The 18,714-nt window shown below is 36.9% G+C and overlaps 6 protein-coding genes across 6 annotated transcripts; 2 read left to right on the top strand and 4 right to left on the bottom strand.

Annotated features, from left to right (window-relative positions):
• The first annotated feature begins 201 nt into the window (after positions 1-201).
• On the top strand, positions 202-1,855 carry LOC110862642. The gene is made up of 2 exons (XM_022111857.2): positions 202-625; positions 702-1,855. The coding sequence occupies exons 1-2, from the start codon at positions 340-342 to the stop codon at positions 1,217-1,219; spliced, it is 804 nt and encodes a 267-aa protein (XP_021967549.1). The 5' UTR covers positions 202-339; the 3' UTR covers positions 1,220-1,855.
• Positions 1,856-2,264: 409 nt separating this feature from the next.
• LOC118433612 (leucine-rich repeat-containing protein 45-like) lies at positions 2,265-5,316 on the bottom strand. Its single transcript, XM_035845705.1, has 2 exons — positions 5,058-5,316; positions 2,265-4,668 (listed from the first exon to the last, which is right to left on the bottom strand). Exon 2 carries the CDS (start codon positions 4,633-4,635, stop codon positions 2,299-2,301), a length of 2,337 nt encoding a protein of 778 aa, XP_035701598.1. The 5' UTR covers positions 4,636-4,668; positions 5,058-5,316; the 3' UTR covers positions 2,265-2,298.
• Positions 5,317-5,433: 117 nt separating this feature from the next.
• LOC118433613 (glutamate-gated chloride channel-like) lies at positions 5,434-8,352 on the bottom strand. The gene is made up of 10 exons (XM_035845706.1): positions 8,227-8,352; positions 7,612-7,736; positions 7,402-7,544; positions 7,279-7,340; positions 7,073-7,218; positions 6,932-7,015; positions 6,793-6,875; positions 6,586-6,717; positions 6,507-6,516; positions 5,434-6,426 (listed from the first exon to the last, which is right to left on the bottom strand). The coding sequence occupies exons 2-10, from the start codon at positions 7,641-7,643 to the stop codon at positions 5,802-5,804; spliced, it is 1,317 nt and encodes a 438-aa protein (XP_035701599.1). The 5' UTR covers positions 7,644-7,736; positions 8,227-8,352; the 3' UTR covers positions 5,434-5,801.
• Positions 7,997-10,774, bottom strand: LOC110862641 (gamma-aminobutyric acid receptor subunit beta). Its single transcript, XM_022111856.2, has 5 exons — positions 9,743-10,774; positions 9,338-9,676; positions 9,186-9,268; positions 8,510-9,114; positions 7,997-8,445 (listed from the first exon to the last, which is right to left on the bottom strand). Exons 1-5 carry the CDS (start codon positions 9,805-9,807, stop codon positions 8,320-8,322), a joined length of 1,218 nt encoding a protein of 405 aa, XP_021967548.1. The 5' UTR covers positions 9,808-10,774; the 3' UTR covers positions 7,997-8,319.
• Positions 10,775-12,014: 1,240 nt separating this feature from the next.
• Positions 12,015-14,316, top strand: LOC110862604 (inorganic pyrophosphatase). The gene is made up of 10 exons (XM_022111822.2): positions 12,015-12,377; positions 12,701-12,819; positions 12,907-13,026; positions 13,118-13,204; positions 13,268-13,331; positions 13,424-13,486; positions 13,575-13,655; positions 13,746-13,881; positions 13,943-14,049; positions 14,131-14,316. The coding sequence occupies exons 1-10, from the start codon at positions 12,053-12,055 to the stop codon at positions 14,172-14,174; spliced, it is 1,146 nt and encodes a 381-aa protein (XP_021967514.1). The 5' UTR covers positions 12,015-12,052; the 3' UTR covers positions 14,175-14,316.
• On the bottom strand, positions 14,312-18,696 carry LOC110862605 (DNA mismatch repair protein Mlh1). Its single transcript, XM_022111823.2, has 11 exons — positions 18,544-18,696; positions 18,291-18,418; positions 17,630-18,214; positions 17,430-17,563; positions 17,124-17,350; positions 16,639-17,030; positions 16,368-16,541; positions 15,199-15,262; positions 14,926-15,118; positions 14,686-14,852; positions 14,312-14,621 (listed from the first exon to the last, which is right to left on the bottom strand). The coding sequence occupies exons 1-11, from the start codon at positions 18,547-18,549 to the stop codon at positions 14,472-14,474; spliced, it is 2,220 nt and encodes a 739-aa protein (XP_021967515.1). The 5' UTR covers positions 18,550-18,696; the 3' UTR covers positions 14,312-14,471.
• Between the last annotated feature and the right edge of the window lie 18 nt (positions 18,697-18,714).

The following is an 18,714-nucleotide window of genomic DNA, read 5'->3' as shown; positions in this document are numbered from 1 at the left end:
CAACGGTAACAATTAAACCTGTCAGAATATACGTGTGACCATAATAATAAACAACACATCTACTAGGACGTGATTCCAACGGAATCTCTCTGCATTGCGTCCAAATAACAACATCCACCCGGGGGCAGTTTTATCATCACCAGTTAAATAAAAACAGTTAGTTAGCAATATCTCAAACTGCTTACCAGCTAAATTTTTAATATGCTAAAATTGCATGTGGGATGGACAGGTTCTTGTCCCCTATTGTTTTGCAATCTCGGGATCTTCTTGGCCAAAGTTAAGTAACTCTGATCACTAGAATTCAGTATCTTCATACCTTCTCCGTTGAAAAGGGATTGCATGCAGCTTCTTATTAACCTTGTAGTTAATTGTGTATTTCACTATTTAAATATTTTTTGCGATCGGAACTGTATCATTACAATTATGGAAAGAATAAAATCTGCCAGCATAATGTACGCTGGTGCAGTCGTATTTTTAACAAGCATCTCACTCGCTAATGGGGCCCTCAATACGCCAAGATATCAGCCCGAGTTGGACCAACTCTCACTGGAAAAGTATATTAGTGACGATTATCTCTTCAACATGCACATAAATTGTTTGTTGTACGACGGACCTTGTGACCCAGGTCAGTAAAATATTATACTTAATTATAAATAGTTCCACTAATTAATAAATATTTAATAAAACTCTTATCCGTTCAGTCGGCCGATGGATGAGGCCGCGGATGGCCTCCTACTTTTTGAGTTCTTGCATTCTCTGCACTCCAAATCAGGAGAAGGAAGCGGATAAATTCATGAGTTGGTTGTACCAAAACCATCCCCAACTTTTCCAAATAGGAATTGCTAAATATTTAGACGCCAACGGTATTACCCTCCCTGAAAAATCGAAATTCAGAGAACAAGTGCAGAAAATGAACGTCCCCAAAGTCGTAATTTCGTCCCAAGAGTCGGCCGATCTACAGGAAAAGGATCCCCTTATTTCCGACGCAGAAGAAAACAAGCCTGGTCCATTATCTCAAGAATTACTACAACAATCCAGGAACAATAATGAAGAAATTAGTAGTGGTGGTGGACCCAATGAACGAATTTTAAATCCTAAAGGGCGAAGAAATAAGTTCTCGTCCGCCATCACATTCTCCAGTCCGAGTGCTGCGGACAAATTTAACAACCCGATAGAAGACGACGAGGCAGAGATGGATTTTAAATTTTACCACAAATGAAATAAAATGTCATAAAAAATATGCGGTGTACAAAAAGTATTTACTCAAGATTCCTAAACTTTTTAGCTCGTTTCCGTGGAGTGAATGTATTAGGATTTTGTAATGAGGTTGTCCAAGGATGGGCCATCTTTTAAAAATTATTAAAAATTTTCGAGTTGGGGACAGGCACGCATTTTTTGGCGTTGTCACCCGTCGTTGGGTGAGTGAGAAATTATTTTTCGGTGGACTTTTTCATTTCTAACTCGAATGCATATTATGTGATATTGATGACCACTTCTGCCCCCGATAATTTTGTATATTTCTACACTTATTTGTATACATATTTTTATGAAGATAGCGACCACAACCAGGAGGATAATTCGTGTTCCAGATAAAGAAATGTTTATTTATCTTTAAAAAAACTTGACAAAAATTGACATCCTCATGATTTTAAAAACTTATACCGTTAACAACTCATCTTCGGTATCAGCAGGAGTGGTTTCTGAATCTGCACCAGCAGCTGCTACCTCATCAATTACAAAATCTTCCAGAACTAAATTATCCTCCTCCTCTTCGTCCTCCAGGTCCACCGTTATCGTGGGAGTGATAATTTAATAATGAAAATTTTGTCAAGTTTTAGACAAATGAAAATTTTTTCTCCGGAACTCGAATTATCTACCTGGTTGTGCTCTTTATAAAAATATGCATATAAATACGTGTACAAATATATAAAAGTATCGGGGACAAAAATGGTCATCAATATCACATATGTAATATGCAATCGAGTTAAAAATTAAAAGCAGTCCCCAGAAAATGTAGCAAAAATAATTTTTAAAATAATTTCTCACTCACCCAACAACGGGTGACAACGCCAAAAAATGCGTGCCTGTCCCCAACTCGAAAATTTTTAATAATTTTTAAAAGATGGCCCATCCTTACATAATCTAATTATTACATAATCCTAATACATTCACTCCACGGAAACGAGCTAAAAAGTTTAGGAATCTTGGTATTTACTATTTTTCTAAGTATTTAATAAATTAAGTTCAAAATTAATAATTTCTCCGTATTTCAAGTTTTTATTGGTAAAATATGCACGACTAATTAATATTGTCACCCTTTCCTCCATCACCATCTCCCATAATACTAATATTAGCAGGATTACTGGATTGCACATTTTTGTCCTCGTTGCTCTTATCAAAATAACTCCTTAGCGGGATGGGCAGTCCTGTCGCGGCGGAAGTGCATCGCATATAAGACGTGAAAGCTTCGTGCAATAAAGCGGCCCGTTTCATGTCATCCTCTTTCAAACGTTTCAACTCCTCGTCCCGTCTTCCGAGCTGATGTCCCCAAAATTCCGCCTCACTCGCTCTCTCCTTTTCGGATCGGTTAAGTCGCATGGTCAGAACGGCGATTTGTTCCTGCATCTCGAGCACTTGTCCGCGTAACGATTTATTCGTGGTTTCCTCTTTACTCGCCAGTTCTGCATACTCTTTCGCTTCGTTCCTCGCTTTTTGTAGGGTTGCTGTCATCTTGTCTCGAACCTCGGCGACTTCCTCTTCCAAACTTGTATTGTGTTGCTTTAAGTGTTCATTTTGCCTCGTGAGGGAACCCATGTCGCTCTCCAACTTACGAACTAAGGCGTCCAACCGTTTGCCTTCGACCTCGTGCGTTTCAACTGATTTTTTAAGGGTATCAATCTGATTTAGCAAGCTCTCCGTGGTTTTAGAATGTTCTTCATTCAGGGAAGATCTTAATCGACTCAGGTTTTCTTCTGCTTCAGTCTTGTCCGTGAACAATAACATTTTCAAACGATTTACTTCTTCGTCTGCTTCTGCCCTTTTGTTCTCGAGGGTTTGGACGTGAGCTTGCATCCCTTTTTGGATGTCTTGGAGTTGATTTTGTAACCGTTGGGTTTCTTGATGCTCATGTGATTCTACTTCTTCCTTCCAGTTGAGCCAATTTTCCTTCTCTTTGCGAATTCTTTCTTCAAAGAGGACTTCAGCTCGTTTACTACCTGCTTTGAGAGATTCGATCCGATTTTGTAGTATTGAAAGTTCGGCATCTTTTTCTTTAATCGTGGCAAGAGAATCTTTAAGGTCGAGACTTAATTTGTCATTTTCTCCTTGAATTGAACCCAGATCTTTCGTCACTTTGGATATTTTCCCTTCAAATCGTGACCCAAGTTCTTCCGCCTGAAGCTTTACGGCCTGTTCCAGCATGAGCATTTCAGTGCTTTTGATTTCCAGTGATTCTCGGAGAGTTTTTTCCCTTTCAGAAGCACTAGTAAGTTCGTCCCTTAACTTATTAATTTCTTGGGCCATGACTTTCTTTGAATTTTTCTCGTCAATCAACTCTTGACTCAAATGCGTCATTTCTACTTGACCTTGACGAATCACAGTTTTGAGTTCTGCTTCCTCATCGTCAAAAACGGTGAGCATATTTTTTATTTCAGACTTATAATTGTCCTCCGTCCTTTGCAGTTGGTTTGTTAGCATGCTCGTCCTCTTGGAAAAGTCTTGAATTATTGTTTCCTTTTCATTCCTCTGATTCAAAGTGGACTGAATATGTCGCACTATTTCTTCCGGGACAAAATTACCACAAAGTTCCATACTACGAAGTTTCTGGTTCCGTTGGACCGCATCCCATAACGCTTTAGCTCCCTGAATACCCAACGAATTCCATCGCAAGTCTAGACTCTGCAGCGTCTCATTCTGTTTAAGGGCGTTGGCAATGTCAGTTCCTGACTCATCCAGGATCTGATTATTCCTCAAATCTAAGCGTTCCAAACCTTTATTGAGGGCAAGAGCGTCACAAAAATTCTGAAAGAGGGGACGTAAACAGCCCAAGCAGTTCCACTCGAGGAGGAGTTGTTTCAGGGTGTGGTTAGTTTTTAGGAAGGTGCTCAAATTTTCAACCATTGACGACTGGATATTATTTCCCCGAAGTTCGAGCACTTTGAGGTAAGAATTCTTCCCCAGTCCGTCCAACAAGGCTTGAAATCCTTGCGGTAAGAGGAGGCAATCGCTTAAATTGAGGTGGTGAATGGTCGTATTGATGGCAAGGATTTTTCCCAGCGCGATGCAGTCAACACCTCGGAGACCTCGGCCTTTGAGATCAAGTTCGACAGCGTCCATTCGATAACTCGCTTTTTCTAAGGGGCCAGCCACAATGTCGAGTGGTTCGCTCGAGTATAGTTTGCAGTAGCGCTTGTATTCCTTCCTCAGATCGGTTTTACTAATTGAGGATGAAGAAGGGCGGTGAGAATGGTTATTGTTGTGTGTGCCGTTGGGGGATGATGTTAAGGGTGGAAGGTGTACGCTGTTCATTTGGCGGAACGACGTGGCCCCGGAACTTTGCTCAAGGATGACAGGATTTTGTATAGTTTTTCCACCCTTTGGGGACGACTTGGTTCTGCCTCTCCGTCTTTCTGTCATCTTCTTGATGAGGTAAAGTTGAATAAATCTCTTCTGTAATGAAAAATCGGTATGGATCATGGGAATATGAATGTAATTATGTAAAGTTTACATTAATGCGACGAGTGGTCCTACATATATCAGACCCTTATTCCATCATAGATTGTATGATGTTCCACGTTTTACAAATTATACAATCAACAAATGTGGCTGTGTTTACTGGGAGGAAACGTGTAAAAAAAATTTCACTCATATCAGGTAAAATTGGTGAAAAGACGAAGCGTTGTCTTGACTTTGTTATTGTCAGGTTCAAGCGACGACATTACAAAATTTTAATTTTACACTTACGTACATAAACAAAAATTGTAGATTCTTCTCTCTTGCAATATGAAGTCGTTTAAATTAAAATGCAATAGCTTATATATAAGATTCGATACCATTACCTTGAAAATATCCCGTCAAATCCCGTGCTGACTTTCACCATTGGCGATAAGGAAGTTTGCGATTAACTTAAAATTCATGATAAATATTCTCAAAGCACTAAAATTAATATACGGCGTAGAAATGAAACAAAACTGAAAGGGAAATTCATTTTGTTCACAACTTGCAATTTTATTACGAAAAAATACTTGTGCACATGTATCAAATCAAAACATTCACCTAGTACGTAAATATGTACATACATTGTCCGTCACCTTGGTGGAAGTAGTGGCAAACAAAGTTTTGTGGGGGTTCGGGTCCGACTTTCTCTCCTTTGTCATCTCATCAATAATATGCCGTGATTTAGATATTGGTCATGTTATATGCGGTGACAAATGCTTTTCACTTTTTCATTCGTTTAATATTTTATTGCATTTTCTTAAGTGCATTAATTTACATGAAATTTGCTCAAATATTTACCAAACACAGCGTCCCATTCTATACTATATTAGATCTCTCGTTTGAGCAGAACATAATGGCAATAATAATACATATGTAAAAGCACAATGCTAAACTTTATCCAGCTCATGCCGAAAATTACTGAACACGTCATTTCACTATAAAATTACATAATCATCATCAATCATGAATTACGATACAACAATCATCATTTACAAGTCATTACTTACACGAACGAAACTGGTTCAAACACACGACATGCTCAATTATGTTATTTGTTACCAGACGTACATAATTGCGACTATTTTCTATTTTACAGTCGCTTCAGCATAATATTGTGGCCAGTAGGAAAGATTGAAAATGAAGAAGGCTAAGGGATAGGCAAACCTAAAGCCTAAATCTACCTGGTGTCCGATGGGCTGTTTCTTAAACCAGGACCAAGTCCAGTACTCATAAAATTTGAAGAGTTTGTCCACATCCGGATCTCTCCTGTTTCTTACCGACTTGTTATCCAAATTCGATAACTCTACGTCATTATTCTGTGCTTGTGGGGATGCCGAATCGCCACCAACCAAACTTTGATGCTCACCACCCACTTTATCTTTGTCGTCAGGTTTTCGTGTTTCACAGGATGTCAAATAATGGACGATAATGTATTGGAAAAGTGCCAGAAATATGAAAAGGAAGCAGGAAACTGTCCACACATCGCTCGCTTTGGTGTAACTAACTTTTGGCACGGTCACGTTAAATCCTCCGATAAGTGTCGCCATCACGAGTAAGGTTGCGATCAGTACGACAAGCCGTGCCGTAGGTTCGTACCGGTTTATCCAGAATGACATCCAGCCGATAACGACCAACATGGCGCATGGCATAAAAATTTGAGAGTTGTAATAACTCGAATCTCGTCTCATACCAAATTTCATGACGATACAGCTACAGAAAAAGGCACCCATATTTTAAAGCAATTTTGCCTGACATATCTTTACTCTCTTATCACGGCTCTTATCGCATACCTGTATGTTCCTGTCGGATAAGATTTTGAATTATAATGACATACATACTTTCTCCAGTGCGTTTAATTAAAAATTTTACCTGTTGTTGTTGTACTATCGCAATATTCCGTGGTAAATTTTTCCAACGAGAATCTCGGCAGTTCAAGGTGTGGTGTGAGTTGGAGTGGGTTATCCTGCCACCGAAACACCAAGTCCTCCGTTGTATATCCATCTTCCAATCAAATCATTAAATATAATTTTAACTGTTATTACACAATTTGTACTACAATGATGTATAGCCACGTACAGCTAGCCATTCTCAAGTAGCACGTTTGAAAATCAAAAGGGAATGCTTTCAGTTGCATGGGACACGACAGCGTCATTGACAATCTGTAAAAAAATATTGTTAAAATCTAGTAAATATTTGTATGTAGACAAAAAATTACCTCGCACTGTACAAGACGTCTCCGTTAGGAAATACTCTTACAAAAGTGTTCGGAACTAGCATATCGTGAAAATGTGATGTTTTTCTGTAATTGAATAAATTGTTAAAAATAAGCGATATCCTTTTTTAGGTGTTTGCTTACTCATTGGAGAAAAATATGTCGGGCGTCCAAATAGGAGATGCTCTTGATAACGTGAGATATTTTAGTTTCGCAGGAGGATTAAAATTTGTAAAACGCAACCGATTGTCATTCCATTGTTGACGAAATGTTAGTTGAATCCCGTATTGCTGAATTTCAAATTTAAACTTAAATCGTTGAAGCAATGGAAAATAAATTGACATTTTTACCATGTTGACATCGTCAATAAAATCGAAACTTCTTATAAACATGTTGATCGTCACCAGCGTTCCTTCACAGGGTACAGAAACTGTTCTCAATTAATTTCTCTGGAATGCAAAATTATAACGGACCTGTAGAATCGTTGGACCTCGTTGAATCCATGGGCCGAATTCGGCTATCGTAGGGAGGTTTTAAGAGACTTTCCAATATCTTTTGTTCTACTTCACGATAGCTCAGATTAGCAAAATTTTGTCCGGCAGCAAAACTTCCAAAACTGTAAAAATATGTACAATATTCATAACGTGGTAGTGAAAATGATTGAAATATTTTATGAGAATTACGTGATTAATTGAAATGCTAAAACTCTCCACATTTTAGAATTTGGAAATACTTTGCTTAGAAATCAAGAGTAAGAATATTCTCCAGTAACACGAGCAATGTGACCAGATCGAGACCGGGGACATGACTAAAGAATAATTGCTTTAGTTCTTAGATAATACGAAGAAATTGGTGCAATTTGTTTTGGCATGTTTCAAGCTGCGTTTATTACGGAAGATTTGAGCGAATTTGTCGCATTTATTGAAAAATGCTTGCGTGCATGTAATAACTTAATCATCAAATTCAGTTTGTTGTCGGACAAAAATCTCGGTATTATTATGAGCTAATGATTGTATTGTACATATGTACATATGTATGTACATATGTATGTGTAATTCACAGAATCAATCTATTCGAGTGTTTATTGTATAATTCGTACTCTGGTGAACACTGTACATGCAAAATTATAGAGAAAAATTCGTTTCGTTTATGGTATGTGAACACACATTATTCTTACGATTAGATTCTATGTACCCAAAGTGACACCTTACCATACAAAGCTCAAAACCATGTTACACATTGCACATTTACTTATATGTAATTGTATTATATCAAATTAAAACAGATTTTTAACTCACGAAACAAAGGTCACATCCAATGTGAACACATACCTAATACAAAACAGAATATGGCCATACTTTGAAAACATCAGATAATAAAATCGTTTTTTATTATGATAAACAAAACCCAAGAAAGGCAATTAAAAATACGATGAATAAAACAGGAATCGAGATTCGCAAAATGTTGATAATTTTCTGCACCAAAGCGGACGTATCCTTATCAGTTTGGCTTATAGGCTGTAAAACAAAACAATATATGTAAAGCATATGAAAAACTCTCAGTCAATAAAATTCTACTCACCATTTCTCGCAGAAAATATTGCCACTTTTTGACACAAAATTGCAATGTGACCACGAAGCACACAAAAACGGTGACGCACATGAACCCCACCCAAACGTCCAGCGCAGTAAGCGTCGGAATAGTCACAGCGTTGATTTGTTGCAGTATTATTACAATTAAAAGGATAAACACGTTCACAACGAGTTTAATGAAATCGAGTCCGATGTAGGATGCGAATGAGAAGGAATTTTGTGAGATTTGTAATTTCTCATCTTCTTTAACTTCGGATTCGGGTCCTTCTTCCTCTAAACTTGTCTTGGCACATTTTTCCTGATTATTATTATTATTATGACGACTCGTACAACTTCTTCCCATGCAAAATGTGATAAAATAGGACAGAGCTGCAAAGAAGAATGTTGGTAACAAGGCTTGCAAAATTAAACGGAAGGGAGAACGATTTAAAGAAATTTCGACAATAATGTGTGAAAATTCTCCAGCAGGAGTTTTATGTCGTTCGGAAGTTTGTTCCACATGAGATATGGAGTATTTGGGGTCAAATGTTTTAATATTCTGCAGAGGAATTATCCCATTCCAGAGCAAAATTAGGTGAATTGATGAGTATCCATCTATGGAATTATTTCATAAATAGTTTAACGAATTTCTTCAGAAAAATTACAAGTTTTTGTTACACACTTACATGAAACTAGTTCCAGTTTGCAATGTTGTTTCCCAAACGGGTATCTCATCATGGACATTTGACAGCTTATCTTTGCAGACACTCTAAATAGAAAATATTACAAAATCATAAAAACATTTCTTGATACATTTTTTCTACCAATTTTTTCTTACCGTTCCGCGTAATCTACAGTTCCATCAGATTTCAAGGACAACGCCTTGTTACTCCGGATTGGCATTTCTGCACTGTTCACGATTGACAATGTGGGGGTCCAAACGTTTGGAAGTTTTTCGGCATACACTGACGTCCTCTCGACCAAGTTGGATAATCGCTTATCATCCCAAAATGTGTGGAGGATACATTCCACTGAGATCTTTTGCAAAGATTCGTCCACTTCTTGAATCGTAATGCTGCCCACAGAGACGCTAATTACGTCCGCAACCCCACCATTATTTGGGCGAATGTTGGGGTCATAGTTATCCGGGAGGGTGACTGATGCAGTTTGCGTAACTCTAGATATACATAAAATAACGCATTAACACAAAATCCATATTGACATGTTATTATGCAAAACTTACATCAAAAACTGAAGAATAGTGAACAATCTCATCCCAAAAAATGTTCCTCGTTGTAGCAGCATCATTATGATGTGTAAGTTTTGTGCGTTTTTAATGAATATTCACGTCATGGAACACTATAACTGGCCTTATTGTACCGTTTTAGTCACATGTACATTGTTTAACAGGGTAATCAATACTATCGAATCATGTAGTAATATTAGTAGAAATTACAAATATTGACGTATAACGTATTGACATTTCCCTAAATAAGCTGCATATTTTGGGATATTCCCATGAGTGTGCGTTAGAACAATTCAGCAGCAATATGTATTACTAATTCTCTAATTTGTGGTCAGAAACATGAATGAGGATTTCCTTAATTTTACATATATTTTACACATATTTATGTATATGGATTATCTTCACTGAAATATATACACTACTGATTTAGTTGCACGCACACTCGCAAATTCTTATGGAATAAATAAATAGCTCACTTAATTCGGAGGATTATGATATGATATGCAATTTAAACGAGACTGTTTTTCTCCATCTAATTTTTTGCCACTAAAATATCCCTGCAATTTTATGTATCAGCAAGAAGGACAACTTTTCAGACCAATTTAATCCAATTAATTTTTTACTGATGGCGACAATGCCATCCTCCTCGTTGCAAACGTCATACAAAACTGCTGAAAATCTAACTCAAATAAAGATTCCATGTTCACAAACACTTTTAAGAAGAGGAGGAGGTGCAAAAAATTGATTGCTAAAAATATTAGCAACTTCCTGTTAAGATTTGTCTTTAAAAGTTTCGAACGAGGTGATTGAAGAAAGAACGTCAAATCAAAAGGTTATGTTGAATTGACGTATAGAAATTATTGGGAAAAGATAAAATATTTTTAAATCAAAAACTTGACATCATGATGGGAATACAAGGACTTTATTTAAGACTATTTAAACCATTTGCTGTTAGACGTGCGATATATTTATCGCGTCGTGTGGGTACCACCACCATGCTAGACAACCTCTCGTTTAGCAATTTATAATCTGTCAATGAATTAAAATCTCGAGTCATGTTGCTAAATAAAAAGACAAGCAAGTTTCAGTCACGCATAATCAAGACGATGATGATGACGAAGCCTTGGCTCGCGTATATCTAAATAAAACCACGTCTTTGGTTACAAAGCCCTCAAGAATACTTATGACGGACCGATATAGTCAGTCATGTAAGGAGTTACCTAATAGATTTTGTCTATTGCATAATCTTTTTGATGGGATGGATGCAAACAATGGAGTGGGTGGCTATATGTAATACCAATCTTAAAATCGTACTATCTGTGTAACATGGGACATTCTTGGGGGTTTAAGGTCCTGGTCCCGTATGGTAGTATGTACGTACGTTCAATAAATAGCATCATAAACTTTGAATATTTTTATTAGTCACGTTCCAGAAGTAAAAAGGATCTGCATATGTACATGTTTCTATATTATATAGGACTGAACTTTAGGTAAAATTAGTCACATGAATGACATTCATATAAAATTAATTTGCATGCTTTTTGTGTCTTTGAGTCATTATTAAAGAATATATTTTTAATACTGACGACACTATTTTGTGAAAAATGATAATAACAGTGATTTAAACATTAGTAGTGAGTTTATACGTAAATCTCACGTCACAAAAGATAATAAAAAACTCAATGAAATCCAGTGTCACATTAAGATAACGCATGTATGCAGAAGCAGTCCATTGTCGGACAAAGTCTTCTCATGATATTAGTTTCAAGTTCAAGTTTGATTTATTGATACGCAATGTTGACATTGCACAATCGTCCAATTGCACCACATTCACTCAATCTGGAAAGGGAAAATATGTCGTAGTAAATAATAAATGTAGGCCAAATAATAATAAATAGGACATAAAATTGTAATTTGATTCATATTTTTGGACAATTCCAATTCGGCACATTAATTTTATGCCAATAATGAAATCGTGCCATCATGTACTTCCATTAAATCTGGTCAATTTTCTACGTAAAAATTGTTTGATAAACAATTATTTCATACATCATTTCCTGTTCAATAAATACTTGTAAACACAAACTAATGAGGAAAACGGCATAATAATAATATTCTCTGGAAAATTCCACTACATGAAAGACTTGCATTTCCACTCTAACTATCTCACAATGCAAATTGCAATGTAAAATCTGCTCCACTTTTGCTTTGCATCATCACCATACGCAAAGTAAGCATGTGAAAGTTGCTTGACATTGAATACAGGCCGGTCGGTGTGCGGTGGTATTTCTCAATCGTTGTGCCATCATGCCATTTATTTTCAGCCCATCACCTTCGCTACTGCGGTCCCTTTTTCGCCTCTCGTCAGTGACTTCGACAGCTTTGCCGAGAAGACAGCAACAGCAGTTTTCCACATCCGCTTCCGCCCTTGCTTTCATCACTTTCTCCAAAACACGAACATCGGGACAATATTGTTCTCCACTCTTAAAATCAGTTACGGCTTCGTCTACTAACGGAAACGGCAGTGGCCACGGTCTTATTCCACCTCCCAACAAAAGGTTCAAAATGACATCTGCGTATAGTGTTGTTCAAAAAGGGAGTCTGGATGCTCCCGATTATCGTCTGTACTTCCGTAAGTTATTTTCTTTTGTTTAAAAAAGAATTTTCGAACGAGGTGATTGAAGAAAGAACGTCAAATCAAAAGGTTATGTTGAATTGACGTATAGAAATTATTGGGAAAAGATAAAATGAGGAAAAGGATATAAAAAATGAAGTAGAAATCAATACTGTGTGACCAAACGAATAGCACGGTCGATAATCAAATTAGGCCACAATTGACAATATGTTGCCGGTAAATGGTGAAGTGAAAGGGAGAAAGTCAGAGTTTGCCCTGTGATGATGTACTTTGTCTCAAGCAAAGTGATTAAATATTTTACAATTCGTTTTGTTTTGCAGTTGACCAGGCTGGCACTCCAATTTCGCCATTCCATGACATTCCTCTTCGAGTGACGCCGGACGTCAATGTTTTTAACATGGTGGTGGAGGTTCCTAGATGGACCAATGCCAAGATGGAGGTAATTTAATGGCTGATTTAATTAAACCACCCAAGCCTTCAAGTATGCACAAACTTGATAATAAATGAGTATGTACATGTATATTAGATAGCGACAAAGGAACCCCTGTGTCCTATCAAACAAGATGTCAAGAAAGGAGCCCTGCGATATGTTGCCAATTGCTTTCCCCACCATGGGTACATTTGGAATTATGGAGCTTTGCCACAAGTGAGTCTGCCCGATTAATTAGTATTATCGATTTTGATTAGGTAGAGAAATGGAGTATGAATTTAATTTCATATTTAATTGTAACTTGTAGACGTGGGAGAACCCTTCCAATATTGATAAGTCTACGGGATGTAAAGGAGACAACGACCCTATTGATGTCTGTGAAATTGGTGGCAGGGTAGGAAGAATTTGTGGAATAATAGCGTATTTACAGATGCAATAATTTAAATTTCTGCAATAGATTCACCCACGCGGTGCCGTAATTCAAGTTAAGATCTTGGGTTGCTTCGCTCTCATCGATGAAGGTATAGTTAAATATGTACACATGTAATATATAATTTTCTTTTTTAGGGCAATTATATTTAATACTTATTTATTTATGTTTACTTCGACACAGGTGAAACTGATTGGAAACTTATGGCAATTGATGTCACTGACCCCATGGCTGACAAGCTCAATGGTTAGTGAATGAATAAACTTGGTACCATTGATAAATGACAAATGCTATCTGTTCCATATAAAACTGTATTAATTACTGGTTTTTGCAGATGTTCATGATATTGAAAAGTTGATGCCAGGATACTTGCGGTCAACTGTGGAATGGTTTAGGATCTACAAAATTCCTGATGGTAAGGTTATTTCTACTGAGCAAATTGTTTCTAAATTAGTGGAAGCTATGAGCATTTTTTTCAAATTCCTATCATTGTTATAAATTTCAGGCAAGCCAGAAAATCAATTTGCTTTCAACGGTGAACCGAAGAATGCGGAATTTGCATTGCATTGTGTTGAGGAGACTCATAAGTTTTGGAAAGATTTGATTTCCAAAGAAGTTCCGAATGAAACTGAACTGTCTTTGTAAGTAATAATAAGTATGTAAATATTAGATTTCCTTTAAATAACTATATTTTTCATACAGAACTGGAACTAGCTCAAACGTGTCACCAACAATGACAACTCAAGAAGCGGAAGCTATAATTAACGGTAATCCTGAACCTGGCGAACCAGCCCACGTGGATCCATTTGGTAAGAACACATAAAAAAATCTGTTCAATGGAAATTTATAACTTCTGTGTAATACATTGAATTACATTTGTTTATTTGTAGTACAAAAATGGCACTGGGTAACCGTAAATCCAAGCACAAATTGACATACGGGGAAATCTATAGTGCGGCAACTATTATGTTGTGAATCTTGCACATGTCACGTTGTCTAATGTCTAACAAGAATTCGATTTTTAATTTCTTTCAAAATTGGAAATTACTGAATAAATTGTGAACTTTTATATAGCATTTAAGTGGCGTTAATTTATTCATCTTTAAATCATTAAAGTTTACACATAGTTTATCCGAGACAACATTTTTTCGATTTGAACCTTTTTTATAGTTGAGTATTCTAGTTTTCCTGTTTAGGCACTTAAAATGAGTAACTCATAATCCACTCATAATTAACAACGCTCGAAAACCTTGTACAACTCGGGTAGAGTAGTTAGTTGCACAATACAAGAATCTTCAGCAAATATTTTGGGTGGAAGAAAGTTCTTTTGTAGTTCAGGAAAAATAACGTGCTCAATAGTCCATTTCCAACTATGTCCATTCTATAATGAAAGTAAAATTATACAAGTAAGATAGCAATTATGTAAATACATCATACCGACGTACCCAAGTCATTTCTGCATTGGCGTTATCATCCCCAGGTTGAATTGCATAAAACTGAGAGGTTACATCACAAAACGTCTCGAAGCATCTTTGTTCGTTCGACCAGTCTACTTTTCTTGCCAAGTTCATCATGTACTTTGCAAGGCCCTCCATACTCGGAAAGTAATTGTCTGGAACAGAAAGACAAGACATTATGATGGAGGACGTGTTACATATTTTCTGAAAAAATTTTGTCGCACGTACCGAGTAGCATTGGAATGCTAATTAGTCGTCCTTCTGAATCGAAAATTAAAGAAAAATAGTCCTGCAACATTTTTCTTTTATCCATGAGCAGTTGACAAGCATTTTCAACCACTGTTTCCTTTTGTTCATCACAAGTTAGCCCGTCATCACATTCAATTGCCAGATCTATTAATTCCTTCAGCTCTATCTTATCCTAGATATTATATTTATAACAAAAGAAATAAATATTTCTGCAGAGTATTGGCAAGTATACATTATGTGAAATTTACTTACATCAATATTGATTTTCTCAAAATTTCCAAACTGGAAAATTAACTTCTGATAAAACAACTCCGAGCTGCAACAAAGTGTACAATTAGATACAAATATTATTCAAAATCGATCAAAACGTATCAAATCGATCAATCGATCATTATTAAGGGGTGAAAGCCCTTTATAAGATCGTTATGTCCGTCCGTCTGTCCGTCCGTCCGTCTGTCTGTCCGTAGCTCCGATAACTTTTGAACGAAAAGACATAGACACTTGAAATTTTGAACGTAAACTCCTAACGTCAATGGACAGGACGAGTTCGAAGATGGTCACTGTGACATCGTCACCTGTGACGATGACGTCGTCCCAGTGACGAAAAGTGACGAAAAAGTGTCACGTGTCAGTTTTGGCATGTGACACATGATTTTTAACTAATTTTCAATGAGGAATTCGAAAATTCATGTCATTTTGCGATTGGACGTCACCTGTGACGATGACGTCGTCACAGTGACGAAAAAGTGTCACGTGTCAGTTTTGGCATGTGACACATGATTTTTAACTAATTTTCAACGAGGAATTCGAAAATTCAGGTCATTTTGCGATTGGACGTCACCTGTGACGATGACGTCGTCACAGTGACGAAAAGTGACGAAAAAGTGTCACGTGTCAGTTTTGGCATGTGACACATCATTTCTAACTAATTTTCAACGAGGAATTCGAAAATTCAGGTCATTTTGCGATTAGACGTCACCTGTGACGATGACGTCGTCACGGTGACGAAAAGTGACTTAAAAGTGTCACGTGTCAGTTTTTGACATGTGACACGTCATTTTTAACTATTTTTCAATGTCAAATTCAATGGTGACCTCCATTTTGACCTCAGAGGTCATGTAAAGGTCATAGGACATATCTATTTCAATTTCAACTGAAATTTAACCCCGAATTCAATGGTGACCTCCATTTTGACCTCAGAGGTCATATAAAGGTCACATAAGGGTTATCAACTGTTAAATTTGACACAAATAAGACACAAAAGTCGAAAACACGTCAGAAGTGTCAATCTTAACAAATTTTCGAACAATTTGATATTCACATTGACGTATGACACTCCTTTCACCCCTTGGTTACATGCGTTGTAACGGTTTATTCAAAATCAATATCAATCTGTGGTATTTGCTATATGAAGGAATTACCTCAATCTCACGGTATTACAGAGATACAAACAAGTTTCATGTTGGAATAAACTTAATGTTCTGTCAACACAACCGACGAAGGTGTGATTTTTAAACACATTCATTAATGCTTCGTGGCAATCCAGTCTGATTTTCTCACGCATATTACTCACGCTTTTAAGACGGATGTCGCGTCTAAATAAATTTATCATAAATATTATTAGTAATCTCAAAGTCTAGATTATAGTTTTTGCCAACTCACTGAAGCTGATAGCTACCTTGGTAAACCTACCTTGGTGTGCTTGATTTTGTACTACTGGAAGCCGTTGCTGCACCGATGGACGACCTGCTGTCACTTTTTTTATCACATGGTTTCTTTATTGGCTCCGGGTCAATGTCAATCAAGGTGTCCTCATTATCAACATTTATGGACAATCTTGAAGGAGTGTCATGAAAACTCGTTGGAGTAGATACGTCAGGATTCAGGGTGGAGCTAAGAAAACGATCCAGCTTTTGAAGTTTTGGATCCGTCCGCACCATATGCTTGGGATTGATTACAGTACGCCCACTTTTAGCAGAGAATGAGCTAACTAAAGAGTCGTCCGAATCAGGGTCCTTACATTTTCGACCAGTACCAACTGACATTGAAATGCCCGTTGGTCCACTTGCTCCCGGTAGTAAGGACTATGCAGACAAACAATAATAATTTTAGTCCATTTAAATATTTAGTACTTTACAGTTTCATGAAGATTTACACAAAAGCTTTATAGTATGAACCTGGACTAAAAAGGTACGCGATTCATTCGCCCCAAGGAGTAGATTTTCAATTGCAGCTGTGATACTGGAAATTATGGCGTCCTCGTGAAGAAAGTGTACCTCATGTTTGGTAGGATGAACGTTGACATCTACATTTCTTGGTTCCACTTCAATACTTAAATAGGCAAATGGATGCATTCCTTTTGGCAAATAATTGGAATAAACTGCTTCCACAGATTTTCGTAAACCTATTCAAATTAATCATCTTAGTACTTTAAATGTCCAAATAAAAATCTTGCTTCCAAAACTAAATATCCTTGATAATACCTGTGGAATCCACCAAGCGATGGTTGATAAATAATGTGAACATTGACTTTTTAGTCGAATAGTTTACATTGGATACGTATCCCTGCATTTTGAACTTTGTTACAGAATCGTCACATGAAACTTGAATTAATTCTCTAAATGAGCAAACAAAAAAACATTGTACATTATGTCATAATATAAATACCGCTTTATACAATTACCTTGCAATTGCTGCTCCATATATTATTTTGATATTGTCCAAGATGGATGAATTTGCCGGTGTTCGAATTTCGTTGTTCGTATCTCCAAACTTTTTCAAACTAAATCCACATTGCGCATTATGTATTGCGTATCGAGAAATTACATCAAAGATTTTGCTGTGCTCGTCACTCGCATTCTTTAATGCCTTCCGCCTCGTCTCCATATTATAAAATAAATCTTCAACAATTAGAGTTGTCCCTTGTTTCCCTGCACATTTTTTAGGATTCTGAACACCTGCATCTTCCGGAAAATCTTTTAATTTTCCATCCGTGTACTCAGCTTTGAAGGCGCATTGAGATGTTTCAGTCTTGGTAAGAATACTGAGATGCGCGACGTGAGATATACTGGCAAGCGCTTCTCCTCTAAATCCATAAGTTCCGATGGTTTGCAAATCTTCAAATTTTTGAAGCTTGCTCGTCGTAAATCGTTCACACACAATTGACAAGTCTTCCTCTCTAATTCCTGAACCATCGTCTTGAATTTGTAATAATTTCATTCCTCCTGCTTTCACCAAAACTTGAATATTTTTAGATCCAGCATCCAGCCTTCATTATGCAACATTAACGGTGAGAATCAATAATGAAGACATGATGAATTATACATAGTTATCTTGAGTCTTACGAATTTTCCAAAAGTTCCTTCAGAGCATTTGCTGGACGTTGTATAACTTCTCCGGCCGCGATGCGGTTGACCACGGTCTCGTCTAGCTTTTGGATTTTTCCTGGAACTTTCTCCATTTTGCTGGTGTTCTAAAAGTAATGCCAAAAACCATAAGCACAGTATTTTATCATCAGTTTACGCTACATGTTGCTTTTTGGTTATTCACTTCAGTTCAAATTAGTTAGGAACCATTATTTACATTTACATTACTTACCTCCATAAAATAAATTTCAAATTATGGATGTCGTTGACACAAAGGGAGCACGAAGAATCAGGTCACATACAGAGCATAACACAATTATTTTGCAGTTTTTGAGAAATTTTCGATAATATTTTGAAATTAGAATTCACTGTTTACCAAAATTTCACCGTCAAACTTTTAACC

The sequence above is a fragment of the Folsomia candida genome, unplaced genomic scaffold (assembly GCF_002217175.1).
Source record: "Folsomia candida strain VU population unplaced genomic scaffold, ASM221717v1 Fcan01_Sc063, whole genome shotgun sequence".
Lineage (NCBI taxonomy): Eukaryota > Metazoa > Arthropoda > Collembola > Entomobryomorpha > Isotomidae > Folsomia > Folsomia candida.
The sequence above is the reverse complement of the archived record's forward strand: the minus strand, read 5'-3'. Positions and strand labels throughout refer to the sequence as shown.